Source organism: Ochotona curzoniae, unplaced genomic scaffold (genome assembly GCF_017591425.1).
Source record: "Ochotona curzoniae isolate NIBS_2020 unplaced genomic scaffold, NIBS_Ocur_1.0 scaffold_3835, whole genome shotgun sequence".
Taxonomy (NCBI): Eukaryota; Metazoa; Chordata; class Mammalia; order Lagomorpha; family Ochotonidae; genus Ochotona; species Ochotona curzoniae.
In genome coordinates, this window is record NW_024467114.1 from 23,154,719 (window position 1) to 23,177,160 (window position 22,442).

Consider the following 22,442-nt stretch of genomic DNA (forward strand, 5'->3'; position numbering starts at 1 on the left):
GAAGGTCAGTGCCACAGTGTGGCAGCTCAAGTCTCTGCCCACTGTACCAGCATACCAAATAGAAATCAGATTCAAGTCCCAGCTGCTCCACTTCTGATCCAGCTCCCTCCTACTAGCCTGGGAAAGCAGTGGAGGTAGGCCCAAGAGTTTGGTCCCTCACACCCACATGGGAGACCCAGAAGAAGCACGCTTCTGGTTCTTGGCTTCAGATCAGTCCAGCTCTGGCTGTTGCAGCCATTTAGGGAATAACCCAAGGATGGATGATTTCTCTTTCTTTCTCTCTCCTTCTCTCTTGCTCCCCTTTTCTTTATATAACTCTGCCTTTCAAATAAAAAATAAATTTAAAGCATTTGTTTGAAAGGCACCGGTTGGCATGATGCCTACAATCTGTATTAGAGTACCTCTGTTTGAGTCAGCTCCTTCTGATTTTGGCTTCCAGGTAATGTGCACCTGGGAGGCAGCAGGTCCCTGCTCATGCCTGTAGGTCCTTGCCATTCTGACAGCAGACTCAGGTTAACTTCTAGTTATTGACTTTAGCCTGGACCAGTCCTGGTTGGTGGGGACCTTTAGACAGAAGAGAGATTTCTTACTTTCCCTAATGCAATTGAGTAAAATGGATGAAAATAAAAATGACCAATAGCTGAGTACAGCCCCCAGCACCAACACTTAGTTGGAGTTTGGTCTTCATTTGTGTCTCACTGCTTTGCTTAAGGAAAGTCCCTAGTGCTTCATTGCAGTTGAACAGATATTGACCTTAGATATTAAATAGGTCTTAAAACGATAATTCTGTCATTTTACAAAAGAAAAAAAAAAACTCAATTCCTCACTCTTCCTTTATACATAGGTTAAAAAGACTTAAACAAGTAGTTTGAATGTAACTGTAACCATAACTTTTTTTGTTAGATTTATGTATGTATGTATTGAAAGGCAGCATTACAGAAAGGGAGACGGGGGAAAAGAGAGAGAGAGACCCATTTTCCATTCCCTGGTTGCCTGCACAAAAGGTCCCCACAGCCTAGGCTAGGCTAGCCAAAGGCTGTAGTTTTTTATTCCTCCTGGTCTCCCATGTGGGTGTCAGGGATCCCAGGCACCTGGGTCATCTCCTGCCTTCTCAGACACGTGAAGTAGAACAGCCATGATGTAAGTCAGTGCTCGTGGGGAACTCTAACATTACAGGCAGTAGAGGTTTACCTGACTGCATCACACTTCCAGTCATTTGCCATCTACCAAGACATTAATCTAATATTTAACTAGTAGTCTTAAAATAATTAGAGTTGGTAAGCATGATTAAAAAGAAATAATTTTTAAAATGTAGTGGCCCATTAAAAAGTTTAATGTATGTTTGTGAATTCACATTCAAAGAAAACAGTTTATATTCTGACCATTTTCCAAATATTATTTTATTTTGCCAGAATTTATACAGTCTTCCCCAGTTGTCTCCATTCAGGCCTTATTCAACCTTGTGTATTCCAGAATGCCTATAGCACAGTGGCACAGGGTCAAGGTGAAAATGAACTTGTACAGCTGGCTACCTGCAACTTGACCTGCATGTTGCTTCAATCTAGTATACCTGATATTAGATCATCATATTTCCTTTAAAAAAAACACTTGGAGAAAACTGTGGGTTACTAACAATATTTCTTCCTAAAGATATTTGTACACAAACACTACACTAGTCATCATTTATTTACTGGTTGGTCTGTTTGTTTGCAAATGTATTCTGCACCTACTTCCAAGAAAATTCGAGTGAGCAATTGAGTGGAACATTTTTATACCCTGTGCAGAGCAATGCACCATCTAAAAGATAGATTCTTGTTTCTTCACTGTGCTATAATACATATGATGAAATATATTTTTGTATTTGTTTGCTATAAACTGCACAGTTTATTTTCTGGAAATGCATCACAGATCTATTGAGAGGATACCAGCCACAATAATGGATGGCAACACCTTCTGTCTTTATCACTGGAATAGAGGGAAAATAAAGTTATTTTTCAGAAAACGTACAGTAAGAATAGCTATAATTGTCCATTCCATATTTGCTTGTTGAGACAACGAAGAGTGATTTTTATATTTGTCTGGAAACATAAATTAGGACTTGCTTATCCATTCAGTCATCTCCAAGTGAGATATGAAAATGTGAGGCCTCATTTACTGCTGCAGTCCCAACATGGTACTTCTTTTGTACCAAGATTTGATTGTTTTAGCTTCTAATTTCCTATTCAAACAAAGACCAGACATAAAAGAGATTTAATAGTGAGGGTTGCTCCTTATATTTAGAAAGTCATAACCCAAAAGGAACACATGGCATGGGAACAGCAGAAACTTCTCTGTGCCCCGGTAACTTAACCACTGTGAGTCGGTTTCTTTTTTTAAAGAATCATTCCAGACCATTAGTCCATCAGATGAAATGCTTTGGCTGTTTCAGTAAAACACATTCCAGGCTTTTCACATCTTCTGAAAAGGAGTCCAACTCTTGAGCCACTTGCATGATCTCTGCAGTTCGCGCTTCCCAGGAACACTGATGGACTGGCATGACCCTTCTGACCGCAGACCCTTAACATTTACAAGAGTATTTTGTGAATTCATCCTCTCTCCATCTTCTACAAACTATAAGGTTTAATAGCGATTAACATGAGACCACAGCACTTTCAAATTAACGATAGCCCTGCCAGTTCTAATTGGTATTCTAATTACCCCAACCAATTCAACTAATTAAGAACATTAAACTTTTTTTTAACAAAGGCTATCTTGCTTTGTGTGTTGTAAAATGGAATTTAAGAGGGATGGAGAGGAGTGGAGATGAAGAGGGGAGGCATGAAGAACAAGGCACTGTCGGTGCGAAGGAACAGCAGTTTGGAGCAGTTTGCAAAGTGCAGCTTTGAGGAAGAGCATGGGGCTGGCCTATGCGTATTTCATGGGGTTTGGGGGTGTGGGGGTCAAGGAGCCTTTGCTTTCCAGAAAGGCCAAAGCAAGTTAACACATTGACGCTACCCTGGGGTTCCTGTGCCCACAGAGACTTTTGACCAGTGGTCCTGAAGAACAAGCCAGCCTGTCTTGGCTCACCACGAAGTGGAACCATAAGCTGCAGCTTCATGCACAGAATGACTTTGGTTGCAATGAAGGAAATGGGAACTGCACAGTGGATCTCCTTGCAACTGCAAGCATTGAATGGAAGATCTGTTATTTAGAGAACCTCATGTTCTGATGAATGTGTCAATGGAGTAGGATGGTCAGTGCTGGACATCCTAGTGATTGGTCAAGTTCACAGAGACATCCAAACAAGTAGTGAACCAAGGTTAGAAAGGGGGATCTGCCCCATGTGTAGGTCATAGGGTGCATTGTCTACAGAGAACTTGAAAACATTCCAAGACACTGACATATGATCTTTCTATAATCACCATTCACTAACAATTCTAAACCATATTCGTAACAAAATACTCTGCTTGGCACATGTTGGTTGTGACTGTGTAAAAAATACACAGTGAGCCTTCAACCCTCCTGGAATCCTTGGCATCTTGAAAGTGAGCTTTGTCCTTTCATATGCTAATAAACTGACTGGGTACTGGCCATAGAAAAGTCCAGGGAATGACCCACCCTGACCCATTCATGCCTTCCTTGGTCTCTAGTATGACCTGAAACAAAGCCATTCTCATCCACTCGTATATTATCTATGGCTGCTTTTGCATTGCTATCATAAATAAGACCTAGTGATGTTTAAAAATGTGCTACCTGGCCTTTTAGAAGAAATGCTTTAGCTACCTCCATTCTAAACAGTCTAGAGTTGTAATATATAGAAACGTAGTTCAGAAAGTTCATGGACATGGAATTAAGTGATAAATTTACTTGATGAAAAAATGTTTTGAAATCCATGCATCATTTTAATTTTTTTATAACATCCACTTTCACGAACTTTTTGACATCTCACAGAGTTCAAAAAAATTTTGCACAAAGAGCAGTTTTTTTTAATTCCATTTTCCATCAACTTTTTGAAGTACTCTCATATTTTTTTCTATGTATGTTCTATGAAGAACCTATATAAACTCAGAGATTTTATTAAGGATGTTCTAAAGGGAAGAAAATTCAGAGAAGTCCTTGTGTTGTATAGCTAACCAATTGGATAATGGATACAGAGCACCCAAGGGGAGGTTAACCAAATAAACGACCTTCTCTCATCTCCCCCAGAAAGACCTCCTAAATATTCCTCACATCCAAGCAGAGGAGACAGAAAGGTAAGCACCTTTAGACTCCAGTTGCACTAAGTGAGGCCACTGTAGCCAGGCAATCATCAATCCAACTCAGAAATGATTGGGCACACAATTTGTTGCTACTTTCAGCGGCAAGTGACAGAAGCATCGATTTTAAAAAAAATGCATTATGTGTCCCATCAACTCAGGGGTAGGCTCTGTTTTGATCATGCTTGTTCTGGAGACTCGCCAGTGTGTCCTGCTCAATGTCATAGCTCACTTGCTCAATGGTTATATCCTATCCAGATGGCCTTTACCACAAGAGTGGATAAGTTGCCACCAGGAATTCAAGGTGGGTGACCTTCTAGCTCAGCAGTCTCAGTGGCAAGGAAGTACGTTTTTCCTACTAGCCCCATCAGAAGCTTAGACTGACACTTGGAGATGACCATTGCTGATCCCTGAACAATGGCTCCAGTTAGGGAACAGACTTGGTAGATTGGTAAAGGGGTGAACACTGTATCTAACCCAGCAGAAAGATGGACTTAGGCCCCAGGAGACACACAGACTAAAAAATAGGCTCATCACTGCAGAAAATCATGTTTGTTAAAGTATGAAAAAAAATCACTGCAGTATACAGACAGGCAGCTAAAATTAGGGGAAAAAGTAAAGCGATGACTAGCAGTGGTCTAGGAACTAACTTAAAGCAAACAACTAAAGGTGTGATTTGTTAAATAAGACCAGCCTCCTTTATATCGTTTAGGTAATAGTTCCAACACAGAAAAAGGTGAATACGCATAGCAACAGAAGTAGCGTAGAAAACATGCTTGGCCACAACCTTTTTGAAAACTTTTCTTCTTTGAAACAAACATATGAAGTAAATACAATTTTAAAGAAATAATGATGGTTTCATTTTATATTTTACATTTTCAAAAAGGTTTATTTATTTTTATTGAAAAGTAAGATTTACAGAGAGAAGGAGATCCTGTCCGCTGATTCATTCCCCAGTGGCTCCAATAACCAGAGATGAACTGATCCTAAGCCAGGAACCAGGAACCAGAAGCTTCCTCTGAATCTCTCACACAGGAGCAGAGTTCCAAGACCTTGGGCCTTTCTCAACTGCCCTCCCAGGCCACAAGCAGGGAGTTGGATGGGAAGTGGGGCTGCTATGACTTGAGCCAGTGCCTGTAAGGCAAGGACTTTAGCCACTAGGCTACCATGCTGGGCCCCATATTTTTCGTTTTTAATTAAAGACTTCATATAGAATAATGCTACATTTTATGTCAGCTATTTCTAGGAAGTCATAAGTACTTGCTATTAGTTGGAGTGTGTGTGTGTTCGTGTTTTATGTGAAATATAAAATATAACGAAAGAAAATGCTTTTCTTTTTAACCATGTTGAATCTTGGAAGACTATAAACACTTCATTCACTGGGTAGAACTAGGATTAAATGAGTGATCCACCCTGGGCACAAAACCTAAGGAAGCAGCTGTTAGGGGTGAGATAACTTAAAGCCCTGTCCTCAACCATCCTCATGATGGTATTTGGTGTTTGGAGAAGGAGCCTTTGGGAAATGGCTAGGGCTAGACTGGGTCACAAAGGTGAGGCCTTCTTGGGGCCCTTAAAAAAACTACCTAACTTCCTTCCTTTCTTCCTTCCTTCCTTCTTTCCTTTCTTCTTCCCTCCTTCCCTCCCTCCCTCCCTTCCTTGCTTCCTTCCTTCTTCTTTCTAATACACCATCAGAGGAAAGCACATTGCTACAAGGTCACCATCTATAAACCAAGAAAAGAGTCCTTTTCAGGAACCAAATGACTCACTTCCTTGATCTTTACCTTCCCAGACTCCAGATCCATGAGCATGTGATATTTTGTTGTTGTATCTCAAAAGACTAGGCACCAAAATCAAAATAGACAATATTATAATATAATTTATAATATAATGGGTTTTTTTTCAAACTCAAAATTAAAGCAATGAACTAAATGCCAAAACTTGAAATCTTCTCTAGTGCCCAATCTAGGTGTTATGGCTTCTTGGTAAATGAAGACAGCCCTGATGACCAACTTTGACAGCTCCTGCTAGGGTTTCTGGGAGAGCATCCTCACCTCTCAGCACTAAAGGTGACAAGGCCGTGGGGCTTGTGGTACAGGTGTGCAACCTATACATTGAGAGGGCCCCTCACTCAAAAGGGATCTATGCTTGGTTTAACACTCTGCTTGCATCATTCTGAAGCTTTTAATCTCTTTGGAACAAAAAAAAAAAAATTCACTTCTTTTTTTTCTTGTGGGTCCTACAAAATGCATAGCCAATCCTGAACATCAGTTGTTGGTGCCCCTTCATTTAATAGGAAAGGAAAATACATATCCAATATTGTCAACTTCAGCTCTAACTTAACCTATTCTAATCACAGTAAGAGACTGCAAAGTACTCCAACAATAAAGATAAAGGTCATGTCACTTGTGTGTTCCCTATTACAGAAGGCAAAGGAGCACAAAGTGGAGAGGCAAATAAAGTCTATCAGGCAGGTTCAAATTTTACCCTTGTTGTGAATAATGGTGTTCCCGCTGTGGGTGTGATGCATCAAAACTAACAGTCCACTGACAAACACTAGATGGAAAAGAAATCAGTGGCCAAACATTTCCTGGTCTTGGAGAGTTGTAATGTGCATTGGCAAATGGAATAGACTCCAAGAAACATGGCATTGAAAGAAACAAATCTCTGGCTATGCAACTCTCTCTCTCTCTCATTCCTGTTAGTAGTCTTCACACTTGGGGAAATACTGTACTGATGCACAGTCTATTCACCAGAAAGTGCATTTTGTGAGGAATAACCAACTTGGTTTCCAAGGATAAAAAAAAACTACAGAGTTGCCAGGTAAAATACAGGATGCCCAGCGAAATTTGAATTTCAGATACATACCGAATACTTTTTATAATAAGTTTGTCCCACATAAAAAAGATGTGTGAAATGCAAGTTTAACTGGGATCCTGTTTTCTATTTACTAAATCTGGCAAGCTTAGTAGTATGCCATTCTGCTCTGTCCCCAAGTCTTCCAATCACATATATTTCACAGGAGAAGAGGCACCTTATGAAAACTAAAACTAGAAGAATCGGAAGAGGCAGATACTGCCTGTGACAACCCTGAAGACTCTTCCAGGCTAGTGAGGAATTCTGATACTACAGTGATCCTCAGCTATGTAGCCAATAGCCAGATGCCACCTCTAGTGACAGATGCACCCACCCAGCAGGCGGTATACACACAGTGTCCAGGAGCTGCTGTATTTTTAGACACACACGCACACAAAGATTGAATGAACCTAATCAAACTGGGTTAGCCTTGTCTTTATGCCAACCCAATCATATTACATAATTTTATTATTTTTTTTATGAAGGACCCACATCAAAGTTCCTAAGGCCTACAAAACTCCTAACTCTGAATTACCCAGAGATTGGGATGTAACTGACAGTATCTGATCTATATAGTTTCCACTCTTTGCTTAGTTACCATTAAATTTCTCATGGAAAAAAACTTTCTAGGCTCCTCAGGAATAGTTAAAAACAAACACTCAAAAGGTTCTTCAGAGTGACATTTTAGAAGTTTCCTTCCAATCTGTCCTTTTTAATTGTACAAAAATAATTTCTAAAAATTGTTTATACTTTTGGGAAATGCCCAATTTGGACATTTATTGTTATTTTCACTTTATTTGAAAGGCAGAACAGACAGAAAGAGTGGGTGGAGAGAAATAGTCTATCTTCCAATTCACTTTCCAAATGCCCAAATGCCTGCAAGAGCCAGGGTTGGACCAGGAGGAGCAAAGGAGCTCCGTCTTTGTCTGCCAGGTAGCAGTCAGGAGGCCAAGTACTTACACCATCCTCTGCTACCTCCCAGAGTGTACAGCAAGCAGGAAGCTGGAACAGAAGTGAAGCCAGCACGTGAGCCAGATGATCCAGCGTGGCTTCCAGGCCTCCCAAGTGACAGCTTAACCATTATGCCAAATGCTTGTCTCTGTAAAAAAAATTCTAATTTTCACTGATGTTAATTTCACCTAATGTTAGGTTCACCTAAATTTCCAGTGTGCTAGTGTATGTCTTTTTTAAAGGCCATTTCAGAAATCAAACATGTGAACCTTGATGGCCCTTTGTCATGTCACTGTATTAGGAACATGTTTTCAGTGCCCTTAAATTCCAAGGTCCTCCAAAGACGGGTACTGTTTCAGCCTTGACTGAGTCAGACATTCAGCAATTTCAGCTAGTTAATGACATGCTGTCTTTAGGTGTGGGATCTGGTCTTCTAATTGCATAACACACTCACATTTCAGTTTCACTTTGTTCATTGATTCTCTTCCAACTCCTTGACCACAAGGATTGTTTGTGAGAGAGACTACTGATCTGGAAGGAGTTTTGCTTTGGATTACAGAGAATTATTATGAATTTAGTTATTATATAAATTCATATTATTATGAATGCCCATTCCTTATCGGTTCCACCAAAAGAATATGCAGAGGATTAATCAGAACAGCACAATAAGACTTTCTTTCTAGGGACCTGCAAGGTGGTTCATCTTGTTAAGCAGCTGTCTACAACCAATGCATCCCATATCACAGTGCTGGTTTAAATCCCCACTGCTCTGCTTGCAGTTCAGCTCCTCGCTAATGTGCCCAAGAAAGCAGCAAAAGACGACCAAGTACATGGGCCTCTGTTACCCACATATGAGACCTGGATGAAACTTCTGATTCCTGGCTTCAAGCTGTTGCAGCATCCGGGAGAGAATCAGCTGGTGGAAGATCTCTTTCCCTGTCTCTCCTTGCTGTGTTACTCTGCCTTTCAAATAACTAACATGAGTCTTTCGAAAATATAGAAAAAAAAAATAAAAAAGGAAAAAGGATCTTGTCTTTCGTTCCTCCAATACAACAGTGGAAAAGCAGAGCCAGTGTTAAGTAGTTGGGTTATTTTTATCACTAACAAGCCAAACTTACATTCTGGAATGATAAAAAATCCAGACTAGGGAATGCTTAAACCTTGAATTAAAAGGAAAATGATGTATTCCTTGCAGAATATAACCCAAGTTAATGAGAGAAATGAAAGTAGTGTCCCTATCTCAGACTGCATCCTGTATTTGTACTTGCGACCAAAATGAAATATAAACTTCTCAGTAGAAAAGTTAATGTAGCATTTGAAAGAAAATTAGCTTTGGAGCAGTGTTTCTGGGTGAAATTCAAGAGGAGTGGGACATGCCCTTGAGCCAAATATTAAGAATCTACATGGGATATCTGTACCACCTATCAGGGTTAGTGTGTTTGAGTCCCCTAGCTCCCCTTTCAATTCCAATTACAGCTTCCTGCTACTGTGAAAGTCAGTTGGTGTTGACTTAAAAACTGGATTCTATCACTCAGGTGAGAGACCTGTGCTGAATTCTAGTTCTCAGCTTTAGCCAGGCCCAGCACTGGCTGCTGTGGGCAGTGGGGAGTGAATGAATGGACGGACAGGGTGTGTCGTGTGTCTGTCTGTCTGTGTCTTCTTCTTTCTGTCTTACCCTGTCTCACAAATGCAAAAAAAAAAAAAAAAAAGAGTAAGAGAAAGAGAGAGATGAAAAGAGAGAGAAAGAGAGAGAGGTGAAAACAAAAGCCAGAAGGGAAAGTGCCTGTTTCAATCTTCCCAAGCAGAATATGTAAAAAGTGTAAAATTTTATTGCACTTGCATAGCCTAGTACTTCCCAAAGGATATTTTACTGCTTGAAAAAATCCTATAGTCTATGATCTAAGTTATGGTATGGATGACGTCAAGCTCTTTCTTTGTAATTGACTTATTCCCGCATTGTTTAGCAAAGATCACAGCTTTGATTGAAAGATGGGTCCAATTGCTCCAGCATGTTCTGCAGTCAATTATGGTATAATTCCAATTGATCAGTTTGATTCTACTATCAACATTTATTGATTCCCTACTATGCAAATCAATTTTTTTTGTATGATACAGGCATGGAGAAGCAAAAAGAAACAAACAGAAATCCATGACTGTTTTGTGGGGGAAACAGATGCAGTCACAAATACATAAACTACGAAACAAATTATGCTAAGCACAATTATAGAAGCACAAAGTGTAGTGGGAAATCAGGGCAGAAAGATTAATTCCAGCCCATGAGGCTGTGGATAGATAGCCACAAATTTATCACCACCCCAGGAATAACAGCTTACCACATATGTCATAATAACAGTGGGTTAGGATTGCTATTTTAATACACAAATAAAAAATATATCGTAATTAGATGAGATCTGCCAACAAAATAGCAAACCAGCCAGAAATCTAAAATATCCAAACATAATGAGTGATTTGAGGTTTCCCACTTTTGTTTAGGATTAGTTAGCTACTTTTTTTTTTAATCCTTGTAGGTGTGAACTACTTTTTTTGAATATGGTCTAAGGGTTATTAAATGTGGCCTAAGGACTTGAACCAGTTTCTGCTGCTCTCCCAGTCCATAATCAGGGAGCAAGATCAGAAATGGACTCTTCTCAGACCAGACCCATTAATTCTGTCCCTTTCTAGCTGAATGACCCTGTGCAAGATCTTTACGCTTTAACTTCTCCATCTGTCACACTGGGATCATTCTATTCATCTACATAGGTTGTTGGAGTTCTATATAGCAATGGGAGTAGATGATATACAATTACGTGCAACAATGTGGATAAACCATACAAAATGTTGAGATAAAGAAGCCAGACCTCTCTCACAAAAAGTATGCAATAAATGATTTTTTTATGCTATGTACATAATAGACACAAATAATCAGTGTATTTAGAAATTAGGGGAGTGGAAGTTTTGGGGCTAAAATGAGGATGGTGGGGTCTTTTGGTTAATTAGGGAAAGCAGAAAGCGGACTTCCGGGCAACTGGAAGGTTTCTATTTTTTGATGCAGAGCCTACTACACAGATGTATTCAATTTGTCAGTCAATTGAAGTGTGCACTTACTGCCAGGTATACTTTTCAGTCTCTGTTTACAGTTTTAAAAATGCTTTACATATTTGGCAAACTCTTCCTCTCCTGACAACAGTTTCTTTTATCACAGAGAGCTCAGGGTGTTGCCAATTAGACTATTGTGTCCTTCATATACCCAATTCAACTCTAACTTCTTTAAGATCTGGAACTCTGTTGTTTACTTTCTGTTCCCCTCACAATATCTGGAGCACAGGAAAGTTAAGTGTTTGATTGAATGGGAGGAAAGGAACTAAGCAATAAGTAGGAAAGCAGCCCAGCCTTTCACTGTTTGGGGCTGTTAGGAGCTTATTTTCATGACAAAGACAGTCATTATTTGACTTCACTGTACTTCACTTACTTGTACCTATTGACTTGGCAAATAAATCCTCAGACGCATTTTATAAAAGAATTCATTTTGTGAATAAAGACATGGAGAACCTACCCCTGGCTTGAGAAGGGTGTTGACTGCCCATCTACAGATTTTTAATTGAAAGGGCTGTCAATGTGGCATAACAGGAGAAGCTACCCCCCGCAGGACACCTGTATGGGCACCAGTTGCGGTCCTGGCTGCTCCATTTCTGATCGACCTTCCTACCAATGTGCCTGGGAAAGCAGCAACAGACGACCCAAATGAGGCACTTGTATAAAGCTGCTGGTTCCTAGATTCAGCCTGGCCCAATCCCGGGCCTTTGTGGCCATTTGGCGTGTGAACCAGTGAATAGAAGATCTCCCTCTCTCTCTGCTTCTGTTTTTTCTTCTCTGTAATTCTGCCCTAAAAATAAATAAATATTATAAAATCATATTTACTGAGTAAGTGCTCCTTTATTCCACATGTAGGAAGAACACTTTGGAGTAATCTGTTCTCACCCCATCTGTTGTTTCTTTCATTCCTTTCATCTTTCATTTCTTCTTTTCCTGTTTCCAAATATATCTGCCCCATCCCCTTGTCCCTCTGCTAATTTAAATTGCCTTAAGATACACAGTGTAAATATTGTGCTATGTTGGGAAGCATCCATATATGGAAGACGGAGAGAGAGCAGGGGTGTCATAAAAATCTGAGTGGTTGGGGAAACATCACAGAAGGAAATACTTGAAAGTGAGACTGTACCATGGGGATATTCAGGAAGAAAATTCCAGACAGAAGTTGAGTGCAACAGCTCTGAGATAGGAATGTTTCCAAGTGGAACAGGGTGGCCAGGGTGGCTGGAGTTAAGAGAGTGGAGGGAAGAGCAGAGAATAAAGCCAGAGAAAGCAGAAGCAGAACCTAGGCCCCTGGAAGCCCTTGGCTTCTATCCTGAAAGAGGAGAGATCATCCTCAGAGAGCACAATTGAGCTGAGTACATCTGGCTACAGAGTTGAGAATCATCTCTGCAGTGTCAGGGCCCAGTATTTCAGGCGGGACAGGTGAAAATGATGGTGGTGTAGACCAGCATGGAATAGTAGGTTGCTAAGGAGAGATCAGAGATGGAATATTATTCTAAGACAGAACTAAAAGGACTTTCTGACATGTTGACTGTAGGGTGTGAAGGAAGAGAGAAGTCAAGAATCACTTGGCAGGGTATATTGCAAAAAGCTTTTGTTGAACGGATAAGCAGTTAAATGGATGAGTGACACAAAAATTATTAAAAAGCAAGGTCAAGATTTGAAACAAGCTTGAAAAGATGTCAAAATACTCTTTGTCATATTCAGCCTTTTTTAATGTGACAAAGAAACCTTTCCTTAAAAGAAAGATGCATGTGTGCACACATATAATTTTGTCAATAACCTCGGGAAATTCAAGGATCTCTTGAAATCCATACAAGAGTTGCCGGTGCTAAAACAGCCCACCCATCATTATGCAGCAACCTGACACAAAACTTACTTCTTAACAAGGCAGTTCACACCACGCCAACTTTTGCAAAAGCATGCCTGTTTCCAACTTATGGAATGGACAGCTCTAACAAGAAGTTATATTTCTATTTTATTATATATATATATATTAAAAAGATTTATTTATTTTTATTACAAAGTCAGATATACAGAGAGGAGGAGAGGCAGAGAGGAAGATCTTCCATCCGATGATTCACTCCCCAAGTGAGCGGAACGGCCGGTCCTGTGCCAATCTGAAACCAGTTACCAGAAACTTCTTTCCAGGTCTCCCACACAGGTGCAGGGTCCCAAAGCCTTGGGCCGTCCTTGACTGCTTTCCCAGGCCACAAGCAGGTAGCTGGAAGGGAAGTGGAGCTGCCGGGGTTAGAGCCGGCGCCCATATGGGATCCTGGCGCGTTCAAGGTGAGGACTTTAGCCACTAGACCACGCCACCGGGCCCTATTATATTTTTTTAAATAGCTATTACATATATGCATTGGAATATAACAATAATTTCTAGTCATTATCTTAAACTATAGTAATCGGGCTCAAAAAATCACTCTCAATATATTTTAAAGCCAAAGAAAACTGCATATTTCTTTGTAGAAGGACCAAAAAAGTGAAAAAGCACTTTTTTTTTTAATGTCTGGAGCTACAGCAATTCAGCCCAATAATTACAGCTTTCTTATACTTGTGTTTTAGCTAGTAGATTTTAATAAATGAGAAGATGATTCTATTCATGCAGTTTGGTGAGTAAAATGCTCCAGAATGGATAGCAGGGCAGAGGAGGAGTCAATAAATGTGTTTGTGGAAAGGATTCAAGTGCTGTTTTGTGTAAAGTCGAGAAAGAAGAGTAAAGGTCACAGGTCATTTGTGGCATAAAAATAAGACTCAGGCTGCTTCTGGATTTATAGTTAGTCTAGAAATGTGGGCCTGGCGCAACGGCTCAGTGCCTAAATCCTAACCTTGTACGTGCCTGGATCCCGTGTGGGAGCTGGTTCATATTCTGGTTACTCTACTTCCCATTCAGCTCCCTGTTTTGTGACCTGGGAAAGCAGTTGAGGAAGGTCCAAACCTTTGGGACCCTGCACCCAAGTGGGGGACCCTGAAGAAGCTCCTGGCTTCTGGCTTGGGACCAGGTCAGCTCCAGCTGTTGCAGCTACTTAGGGGAGTGAACCAGCAGATGGCAGATCTTCCTTTCCGTCTCTCCTTCCCTATGTGCATCTGCCTTTGCCCTCACAATTATTTCCAGATTGTTGAGTCTCAGCAATGCTCACAAGTAGATAGAAATAAAACTATTGGACATCCATGTTTCAGTTAGGTTTATAAGTCCTCTGTGACTTTAGGGGGAATAAGGTTGTACACTGTTTTGCCTCACAAAATATTTCTATTTATACCCCAGGGCCCTTCTCCAAACTGGAGAAGGATCACTGCGAGCCAATGAAGAATCGCATAATTCAAACTCTAGGGGGTGACACTGAGTTTTCTCACAAGCTTCGTTACTGCCCTAGAGCATTAGTCTGAGACAAAAATAGAAGTATTTTGGGAAGGGGATGTGTGAGGAAAAGAAAGAAAATATCAAGATCTCAGAAAGTATCCCGTATCTGTTAGGGTGGGTGGGTGAGGAAACTCCTGATCCTGGAGTGTTGCTGTTGGATTCATCCCAGGGTTGCCTGGGACCCTGGCAGAGCTGAGAAACTCTTGCTGCCTTCTAACCAACCTGTCCAACTCTGAAGGAGAGTGTGAGCAAGGAAGCCACTAGACGTCCCATTTGCTAAGACACAGGTGGCCACAGGATCATCTAACAGCAAAAAGGTTCCAGTCCTGACATGGAGCTTTGGCTTCTTCACCTTGCAGCAGGGTCAACATTACAACTAAGTTCTCTGTGCCCCATTTCTCAAAGTAGAATATGGACATTTACCCAGGGAGAGGGGGAGACAGGCAGCTAGCCACCGGTTCTTTCACCAAAAAAAAAAAAAAAAAAAAAAAAAATAGAACACTTCATCACTCCAGAAGAAAAACAATCTTATCAGTCAAGCTAATATTACATTGAGCTATAGATGCAAACTTCGGGGTGCATTGATTATTGTAAAATGAGACAATATGTTGTAGAATGGTGATTATACAACCCCCCATCCTCTGAATATTCATCTATAAGTCAGAATGCATTTCTGTTGAGAGTATTGGTGTTAACCTGCTTTCCTAGCAGAGAGTAGAACAGCCCTTATGGTGGATGCTATGAATGCATATTAACAGCTCATGCATTTGCATATCTGGAACGATAGTAGAAAATGCAGAACAAAATTTCTTTTGAGTGATTATGTACAAACACGTGGAATCCTTGCTCAATCTTCACTTAACAACTTTTTGTTTCCTCATTTTCTTTTTGTTTTAAACAAGCTACAACACCCAAACAATAAACTAATAGTCAGAAAAACCTCAACAAAGATTCTACCCCTCACTCCGTCAGCACCAAAGACTTTTCTTTCATGTTCAAAGGCAGAAATACAAAGTCCCAAATGTTTTCATCAATAAACTCTTTCTCATTTTTCTATGCGTACAAAGATAAAATGTAGAGTCTCGCCTTTCAAGGAGCTACACTGGTGATCATTTTCTGCTGACAGATCATGTCATCTGTCGCTTGCATTTTGATTTTCATGTTTGTGATGACTTTAATGCAATGCAGCTCCTGGGGAGTCTACAAGTTTAGAATGTGGTACAAGACGTAAAATCCGTGACAGTACTGCCTGCTTCGTGGCTCACGACTCCAGTACTTGCACTCTTTTAAAAATTAAAAATTAAAATTAAACCGTATGTGAAGACAAAGAGAACTATGTATCTGGACTTCCTAAAGACACTGCATGTGCTGGTGGAAGAAGTGCATGTGTGGTTTTTTAACCAAAAGCTATACAAAATACATACAAGTGCATTTACCAGCAGTTACAGACTCTTGGATAACACATTGGGAAGTAGCTTAGATGTGTCTGATTTAAAACAATAATAATAATATACCATGAGCCAAATATGCTTATCTATTTTAAATTACAGGCTGGCTCCTCCTTTAAATTTACACTCTTATATATTGAGTCCTGATGGAGAAAAACTTATCACTTTTATCTAGTAGAATTCTCCTTTGGCCAAGTCCCCTGCCTTTTCCAGAACTGCTCGGCTAAGGTCAAGCCACTCTTTGAATCAAACCTGTGTGTAGCACGTTCCCCTACTGCCAGCCTTTGCCAACTTGGGTCCAATGTGCGTGACAGCGGCAGGATTCTAAACCTTGGGAAAATAGGATTTCTCAGAGGGGTGCTAATACAGCATCCGCAGTTCTAGGTCTGCCAGCGATTACTTTAATACCAAAAGCATACTCTGACATCTATCTGTTCATTCTTCAATTTTCGGGGGTTTAAAAAGTGCACTTTTTACTTTACTAGCAGGCAACTCTGAAATTAAATGTCATTTGAGAAAAAAGCAGAGCAAGAGTAGGGACAGGGGTGTAGAGGAAAAAGATGCAGGTGGAATTTGCCTCCGGCCTCCCCGTTTGTTTTATCCATAAGGCTTTGCCAGCTTCATTTCACTGCTTCAGCTCTGCTTTTGTGAAAAGTGGGAATTGGGGGGAAAATAGAAATACGAAGCACCACTGGATGGGGAAAAAACATCAGAGCTGGTATAGAAACACAAAAAACATCTAATAGATGTTGGTCTAGAGAGAGAAAAATGTGAGTGGGAAGATTTTTAGGAGAAAGAAAAAAATCTGAAAATACACACATACACACACACAGAGACACAGTAGGAAAGCTAAACTTCCAGGAAGAGAGAGACAAAAAACCCAGGAGATGGTTTTTCTTGTGATTGTGTCTGAAATAAGGAGGAACAAGCAAGTTGAGGCTGGAAAGAGAAAGGAGACAATGAAAGAGTGAGCTGAGTGACTTTCCATGCAGGGGTCTAGCGTGTGGTTTAAATCTTTGATAATAAAAGATGTTTGTGTGTGTGTGTGTGATCTCCCCAAAAAGTTGTTAAAGACGCCATCAAATGTGGAAGGGAAACATTTAGAATGTCTTCCATAGACCCCAGATGGAGAAATTGTTCTTTTATTCCAAATTCCTAAGACACACAGAAGTCGCACCCTTAATAGGAGAGCACACAGACACTCACACACTCCTAAGTCATGTGCCATGAAGCAGAACAGGGAATGAAGGCGACCTGTTCTGACCCTCATGGCTTGCACAAGTCTGAGTTTGGTTTGGCATCTCAAGAACCTCCTGAGCCCCTAGCCATGACTTCCTCCAGACCCCCTCCCCGAACCCAGGTGCACAGACGAGATGGTGATCTTTAGAAAACAACACACTGTCAACAACAAAAACCTCACGTTCACACAAAAGCCCACCTTGTAAATGAACAGAATATTAACGACTCCCTAACACTTGCACCGTTGGCAGGGCGAGCCCGTGCACCAGCCCTGCTCTTTCCACAGATTGCCAGTGAAACCGAAGCAGCTCGGGGAGAAACGCACCTACTGTCTGTGAGAGGCTGCTGCAGGTTTTTCCCTATCAGTCTAACCTTCTGTGTTGATGCATGAAGGCTGGTACCCACTTACAGGGATGCCAGATGATCAGTGCAGAATGAAGGTCCCAAGAGAGAGGATCACATGGCTCTCTCTGCCCTGTGACGTCACTAGCAGATGGCATGGGTACCAGCTCTGGCAGTTGGCATCAATGTCACTTTTTAGAGATCAATGAGATAGTGCAGATATACACAGATCTAGAGACTCCAGGAGACGATGCGACATTCAGCCTGAAAAGATTTGGAAGACCCAAAATGAAAACTGATTATTGAATGAAATTAAAACCTAAGGTAATATAAATAAAGATATATACTTCAATTGATGCTGCCTTTTGCATGCAAGTATTTAAAGATACAGTGTCACTGTCTTATAGTATTTATGTGCTTTTTGCCATCTATAACTTCTTATCGCCTTTCATGCTTGTGAAGGAAGTATCACATACTTTCACTGCTATTATGTAACACTGCAAGTATGTGGACATTACTAAGAGTTTGTATACGTGTGTTTGTGTGTGTCTTGTGGGGACTGGAGATTGTGAAATGGAAAAGTCTCTCTGTGAATGTGCCTATTTGTTTGAGGACTTGGATTAAAATACTTAGGGCTTCATCAAACAAAAAACAAACCAAAAAAAAAAAAAATTGCTGTGGAAACACAAATTATTTTCCCATTTCATTTGGGATTCTGGACACACGTGCACAATTGCAGTGAGGAGCCGTGGACGGCTCCTGTCAGATATTAGCTGGAGGGAGACTTCCGTGCCTCGCAGAACAAAAACACCACGAGAGTGGTTTTTGTCCAGGATGATTTGAGCAGCAGTAAACAGACGATACACTCAGAAAAACGGGACGTGTTCAGACCATTCTGAACGTTTTCTTTGATTGCTAACAACAAAAAAAGTCAGTGATTTTTAAAAAAATGTTTACAGTTTATTTCAAATTAACCTATCCCTCCTCCCACCCCCCCCCCCGCCCGCATTTTTTGAAGGCTGGTAAAGTAGTGCTTTCTTCATCATCTGAATTGATCAGAAAGAATTTGGTTTTAAAATTGACTCTGAGGAATCTCTTCCTTAAATGTGTATATTCCCATAGCCATTTTTCCAAATTTGCAGTTATATGCTACAGCAAATAAAGTCAAGGTTTATTTTCTTTTTCTCTTTAGAAAAAAACCCAAACTCAGAAATTCGTCAGCTAATAGAGGGACAACACTTTTCATTTTAAAAACTGGTTCGTCCTCCCATTTTGCACCCAGGGGAGTCAAAATTAATGAAATTCTTCATTGCCACCGCATGTTTTGCATTTGCTTGAATTCCACAATCCTTTTCATGTGTTAAAATTTAGCTTAAAATCAATGAGAAATGGAGTTGGTGGTGGCATTGCAATAAATGCTTCATGTTTTATTTTCTTTGGATAATTTGCCTGTATACATGAATTCTATTGCATGCATCGATGTTTTCATAATTAAGAGTTTGCAGAAACTCAAAAATGAGATTGGATGTGAAAAAAATTAGTCATGGAATCAATTTTTTAAAAAATGTGTACAAGCTTTTATAGTTGTCTGATGATGTTCTTAAGTGTAACAACTTAAAAATTGAAATATTTTCAATATTGTGCTGACACTTTTTTCAGGTAATTTAAGAGTAGAGAACCATGTTAACACTACCGTTTGACGAGTCTGTTGTAATGCCAGAGTCCCAGATGTGCAGAAAGTTTTCTAGAGAATGCGAGGACCAGAAGCAGATTAAGAGACCAGACAGCTTTTCCAAGCAAATTGTCCTTCGAGGAAAGAGCATCAAAAGGGCCCCTGGAGAAGAAACCGAAAAAGAGGAGGAGGAGGAAGACAGGGAAGAGGAAGATGAAAATGGGTTGCCCAGAAGGAGGGGTCTTAGGAAAAAAAAGACAACCAAGCTCCGGTTGGAAAGGGTCAAGTTCAGGCGACAGGAAGCTAATGCGCGGGAGAGGAACAGGATGCATGGCCTCAACGACGCTCTGGACAATTTAAGAAAAGTGGTCCCCTGTTATTCCAAAACCCAAAAACTATCCAAGATAGAGACTTTACGACTGGCTAAAAACTACATCTGGGCACTTTCCGAAATTCTGAGAATCGGCAAGCGACCGGACCTGCTCACGTTCGTCCAGAACTTATGCAAAGGCCTTTCACAGCCCACGACAAACTTGGTGGCAGGCTGCTTGCAGCTCAATGCCAGGAGTTTCCTGATGGGTCAGGGCGGCGAGGCTGCACATCACACAAGGTCACCCTACTCGACCTTCTACCCACCCTACCACAGCCCTGAGCTCACCACTCCCCCAGGGCATGGGACTCTGGATAATTCCAAGTCTATGAAACCTTACAATTACTGTAGTGCATATGAATCCTTCTATGAAAGCACTTCCCCTGAGTGTGCCAGTCCTCAGTTTGAAGGCCCCTTAAGTCCTCCCCCAATTAACTATAATGGGATATTTTCCCTGAAGCAAGAAGAAACCTTGGACTATGGCAAAAATTACAATTACGGCATGCATTACTGTGCAGTGCCACCCAGGGGTCCCCTGGGGCAGGGTGCCATGTTCAGGTTGCCCACTGACAGTCACTTCCCTTATGACTTACATCTGCGCGGCCAATCTCTCACCATGCAAGATGAATTAAATGCAGTTTTTCATAATTAACGAGGAAACTGAAAATAAACAGTGGTCATCCACCCCCCCCCACCCCGTCTAATTAAGACGAGAGCAGCTGCTTGTGGGCGGGGAGTGACTGGCACGACTCTATCGAAGGTGTTTCCTAGTTGCCCAAGTGTGTTTCAACTATTGTGAGAATTTTCTATGTAATAATAAATCTCTTTTCCTAGGAGAACTTTCCAGTTCCTTTTGTGTGTAAAGCACTGTGATTCTGTTTCTACTGGAAGGAACTTTTCTTGTTTTGTTTCCTTTGCCATTTGCTTCATTTGTCGGAACAAAGTGTCTAAGCATATACTGTTGAATAAAGACATGCATACAGCTTAACTCCATGTCTATTTCAGTTGTACGGTCATTATAAAAATGCATGTTATTAAAATCAGATGAGTAAACTGGTGTGTCTATAATTACTAAGTATTCTGTATCATGTATCTGTGAGAAAATTGGAATTTTTTAAGTGTCCAGGCTGTCACTGAGCTAACAGCGCTATTGAGGAGGTGAAACAGTGTACAAAGCGAGGCAGTTTTCAGTTTGACAAGGACGGGGCTGAATGCACTCCAGTCCTCACGGGCAAGGTGGCATGATACTGGCGTAGGGTGGCATCATTTTGCAGCAATTCTTTCAGTTCTGAAGAGAAATGATTTTTCAGCACTGGTTTCATTTGGTTCAGAAATTCTGTGTACAGGTTTGTAATCACAAGGTTCGATTGGTTGTTTTTTTTTTTCTACCCCACATCTTAGTGGCGATTAAACTTAAAAATTTCTACCAGTCCGGGGCATCTTTGAGCCGAGATATTTCTGCATGCTGATTGTTATTTACTGGTGACACAGCTGCTTACTATCTCCGAGGATTTCCCCCCCTCCCCACCCCCTTCTCCATTTCAGAAATACTCTGGATTTAGGAAATCTGAAGAGCTAAACTAAATCCCAGGGACAAAATGACCACAAACGCTTACAAAGAATTTTCTTCCTCGAGTGTCTGAAATGCTGAATATCCTGGGAGGAAAAAAAAAAAAAAAGGTAAATCTTGGTAACCTTCAACTTGAGCCCCCAATTAGGTGGCACACTTCCAGCAAACACCAGCGAGGATGTTAAACACGGAGGGGCGGACTCCGCGCGGCTTCATTAAGTCCGGCCGATTAGAGGCTAAATTCTGTGTGATTCAAAGTTTTCTGATTGGAAAAAAAAAAAAAAAAAAAAAAAGACCACCCCAAACTTACTTGAACAGCGCCTGGAGGAACCCAGCCTCTTAAAACAGGATTGCATCTCTCGGAGACTAAGAGGCGAGGTGGCCACGACCTCTCCCCAGGTGTCCTCCGACGCTGCGCAGCTGCCGAGGTGCGGTGCTGGCGGGATCCCAGGGTCTGGGGCCGCCCTGCGCCCTAGTTGCTCTCTGTGCGCCCCAACAAGAGGATCGACCAGATTGCAGGGAGACCCATGGCAGGAGGTGTCACGCCCCAGCTGTAGCCACTGATTGTACCTCCCTAGTCCCGCCCACAGTGAGCACCCTGCTGGGGCCCCCGAAGCCCGCTCCCGGGGCTGCAAGCTGGGGGACCCGCTGTGCAGCGAGCTTGGTGCGCAAGTCTCAGGACCAGGCCCAAAGACGTACAAAGAAGGTCACTATTTCCCCAACTCGTCCCCTCTCCGTCTGCAGCGTGGATGATGCTCAAGGGGATGAAGCCAAAGCCAGATGTGGCCTGGTCTGGCCCTCCCAGGACTGGCTGGCAGGACCTCATGCGCCCAGCCTGTGAGGCCCACGTCCCTTTTTTCCGCAAAGACCTTTGCCCTGTGTCCCTAGGTGTCTCCAGCTTTTAAACTCAAGGGCCACCGGTTCCAGGCAACAGCATCCAAAGGGGAAGGGGTCCAGCAGCTGCAGGCGTGGGCAGGGCAGAGCGCAGCTGGCACCTGTTCACTGCTGTCCCAGGAGGGTGCCGGCAGAGAGGCTGGGAGGAGGAACTTTGGCCCACAGCCCCGGCCCCTCCGTGTGGCTCAGGCGCAGGAGAGACTCCAAGTTGCCTCATCCCATACACACACACAAAAGCTGTTGTCCCTAGGAGTGTGCCCAGCATACAGGGTCCTTCGAGAGTTCCGCAGGCACCAAGAGCCTGGTCACTGTTCAACGAGTCAAAGCCAACAGCCAAAAAATGCATGCTCCTGGGAATGAAAGACTTGGGCTTTTAATAGATTAATCTGTGTGAGGCCATCCTAGCAGGAG

At 41.7% G+C, this 22,442-nt stretch overlaps 1 protein-coding gene across 1 annotated transcript; it reads left to right on the forward strand.

Annotated features, from left to right (window-relative positions):
* Positions 1 to 17,518: 17,518 nt before the first annotated feature.
* On the forward strand, positions 17,519 to 20,796 carry NEUROD6 (neuronal differentiation 6). Its single transcript, XM_040964785.1, has 2 exons — positions 17,519 to 17,849; positions 19,185 to 20,796. The coding sequence occupies exon 2, from the start codon at positions 19,206 to 19,208 to the stop codon at positions 20,217 to 20,219; it is 1,014 nt and encodes a 337-aa protein (XP_040820719.1). The 5' UTR covers positions 17,519 to 17,849; positions 19,185 to 19,205; the 3' UTR covers positions 20,220 to 20,796.
* The last annotated feature ends 1,646 nt before the right edge of the window (positions 20,797 to 22,442 follow it).

Excerpts from the sequence above, each read along its gene's own strand:
- NEUROD6 (XM_040964785.1), top strand. The coding sequence starts at position 19,206 with ATGTTAACACTACCGTTTGACGAGTCTGTTGTAATGCCAGAGTCCCAG.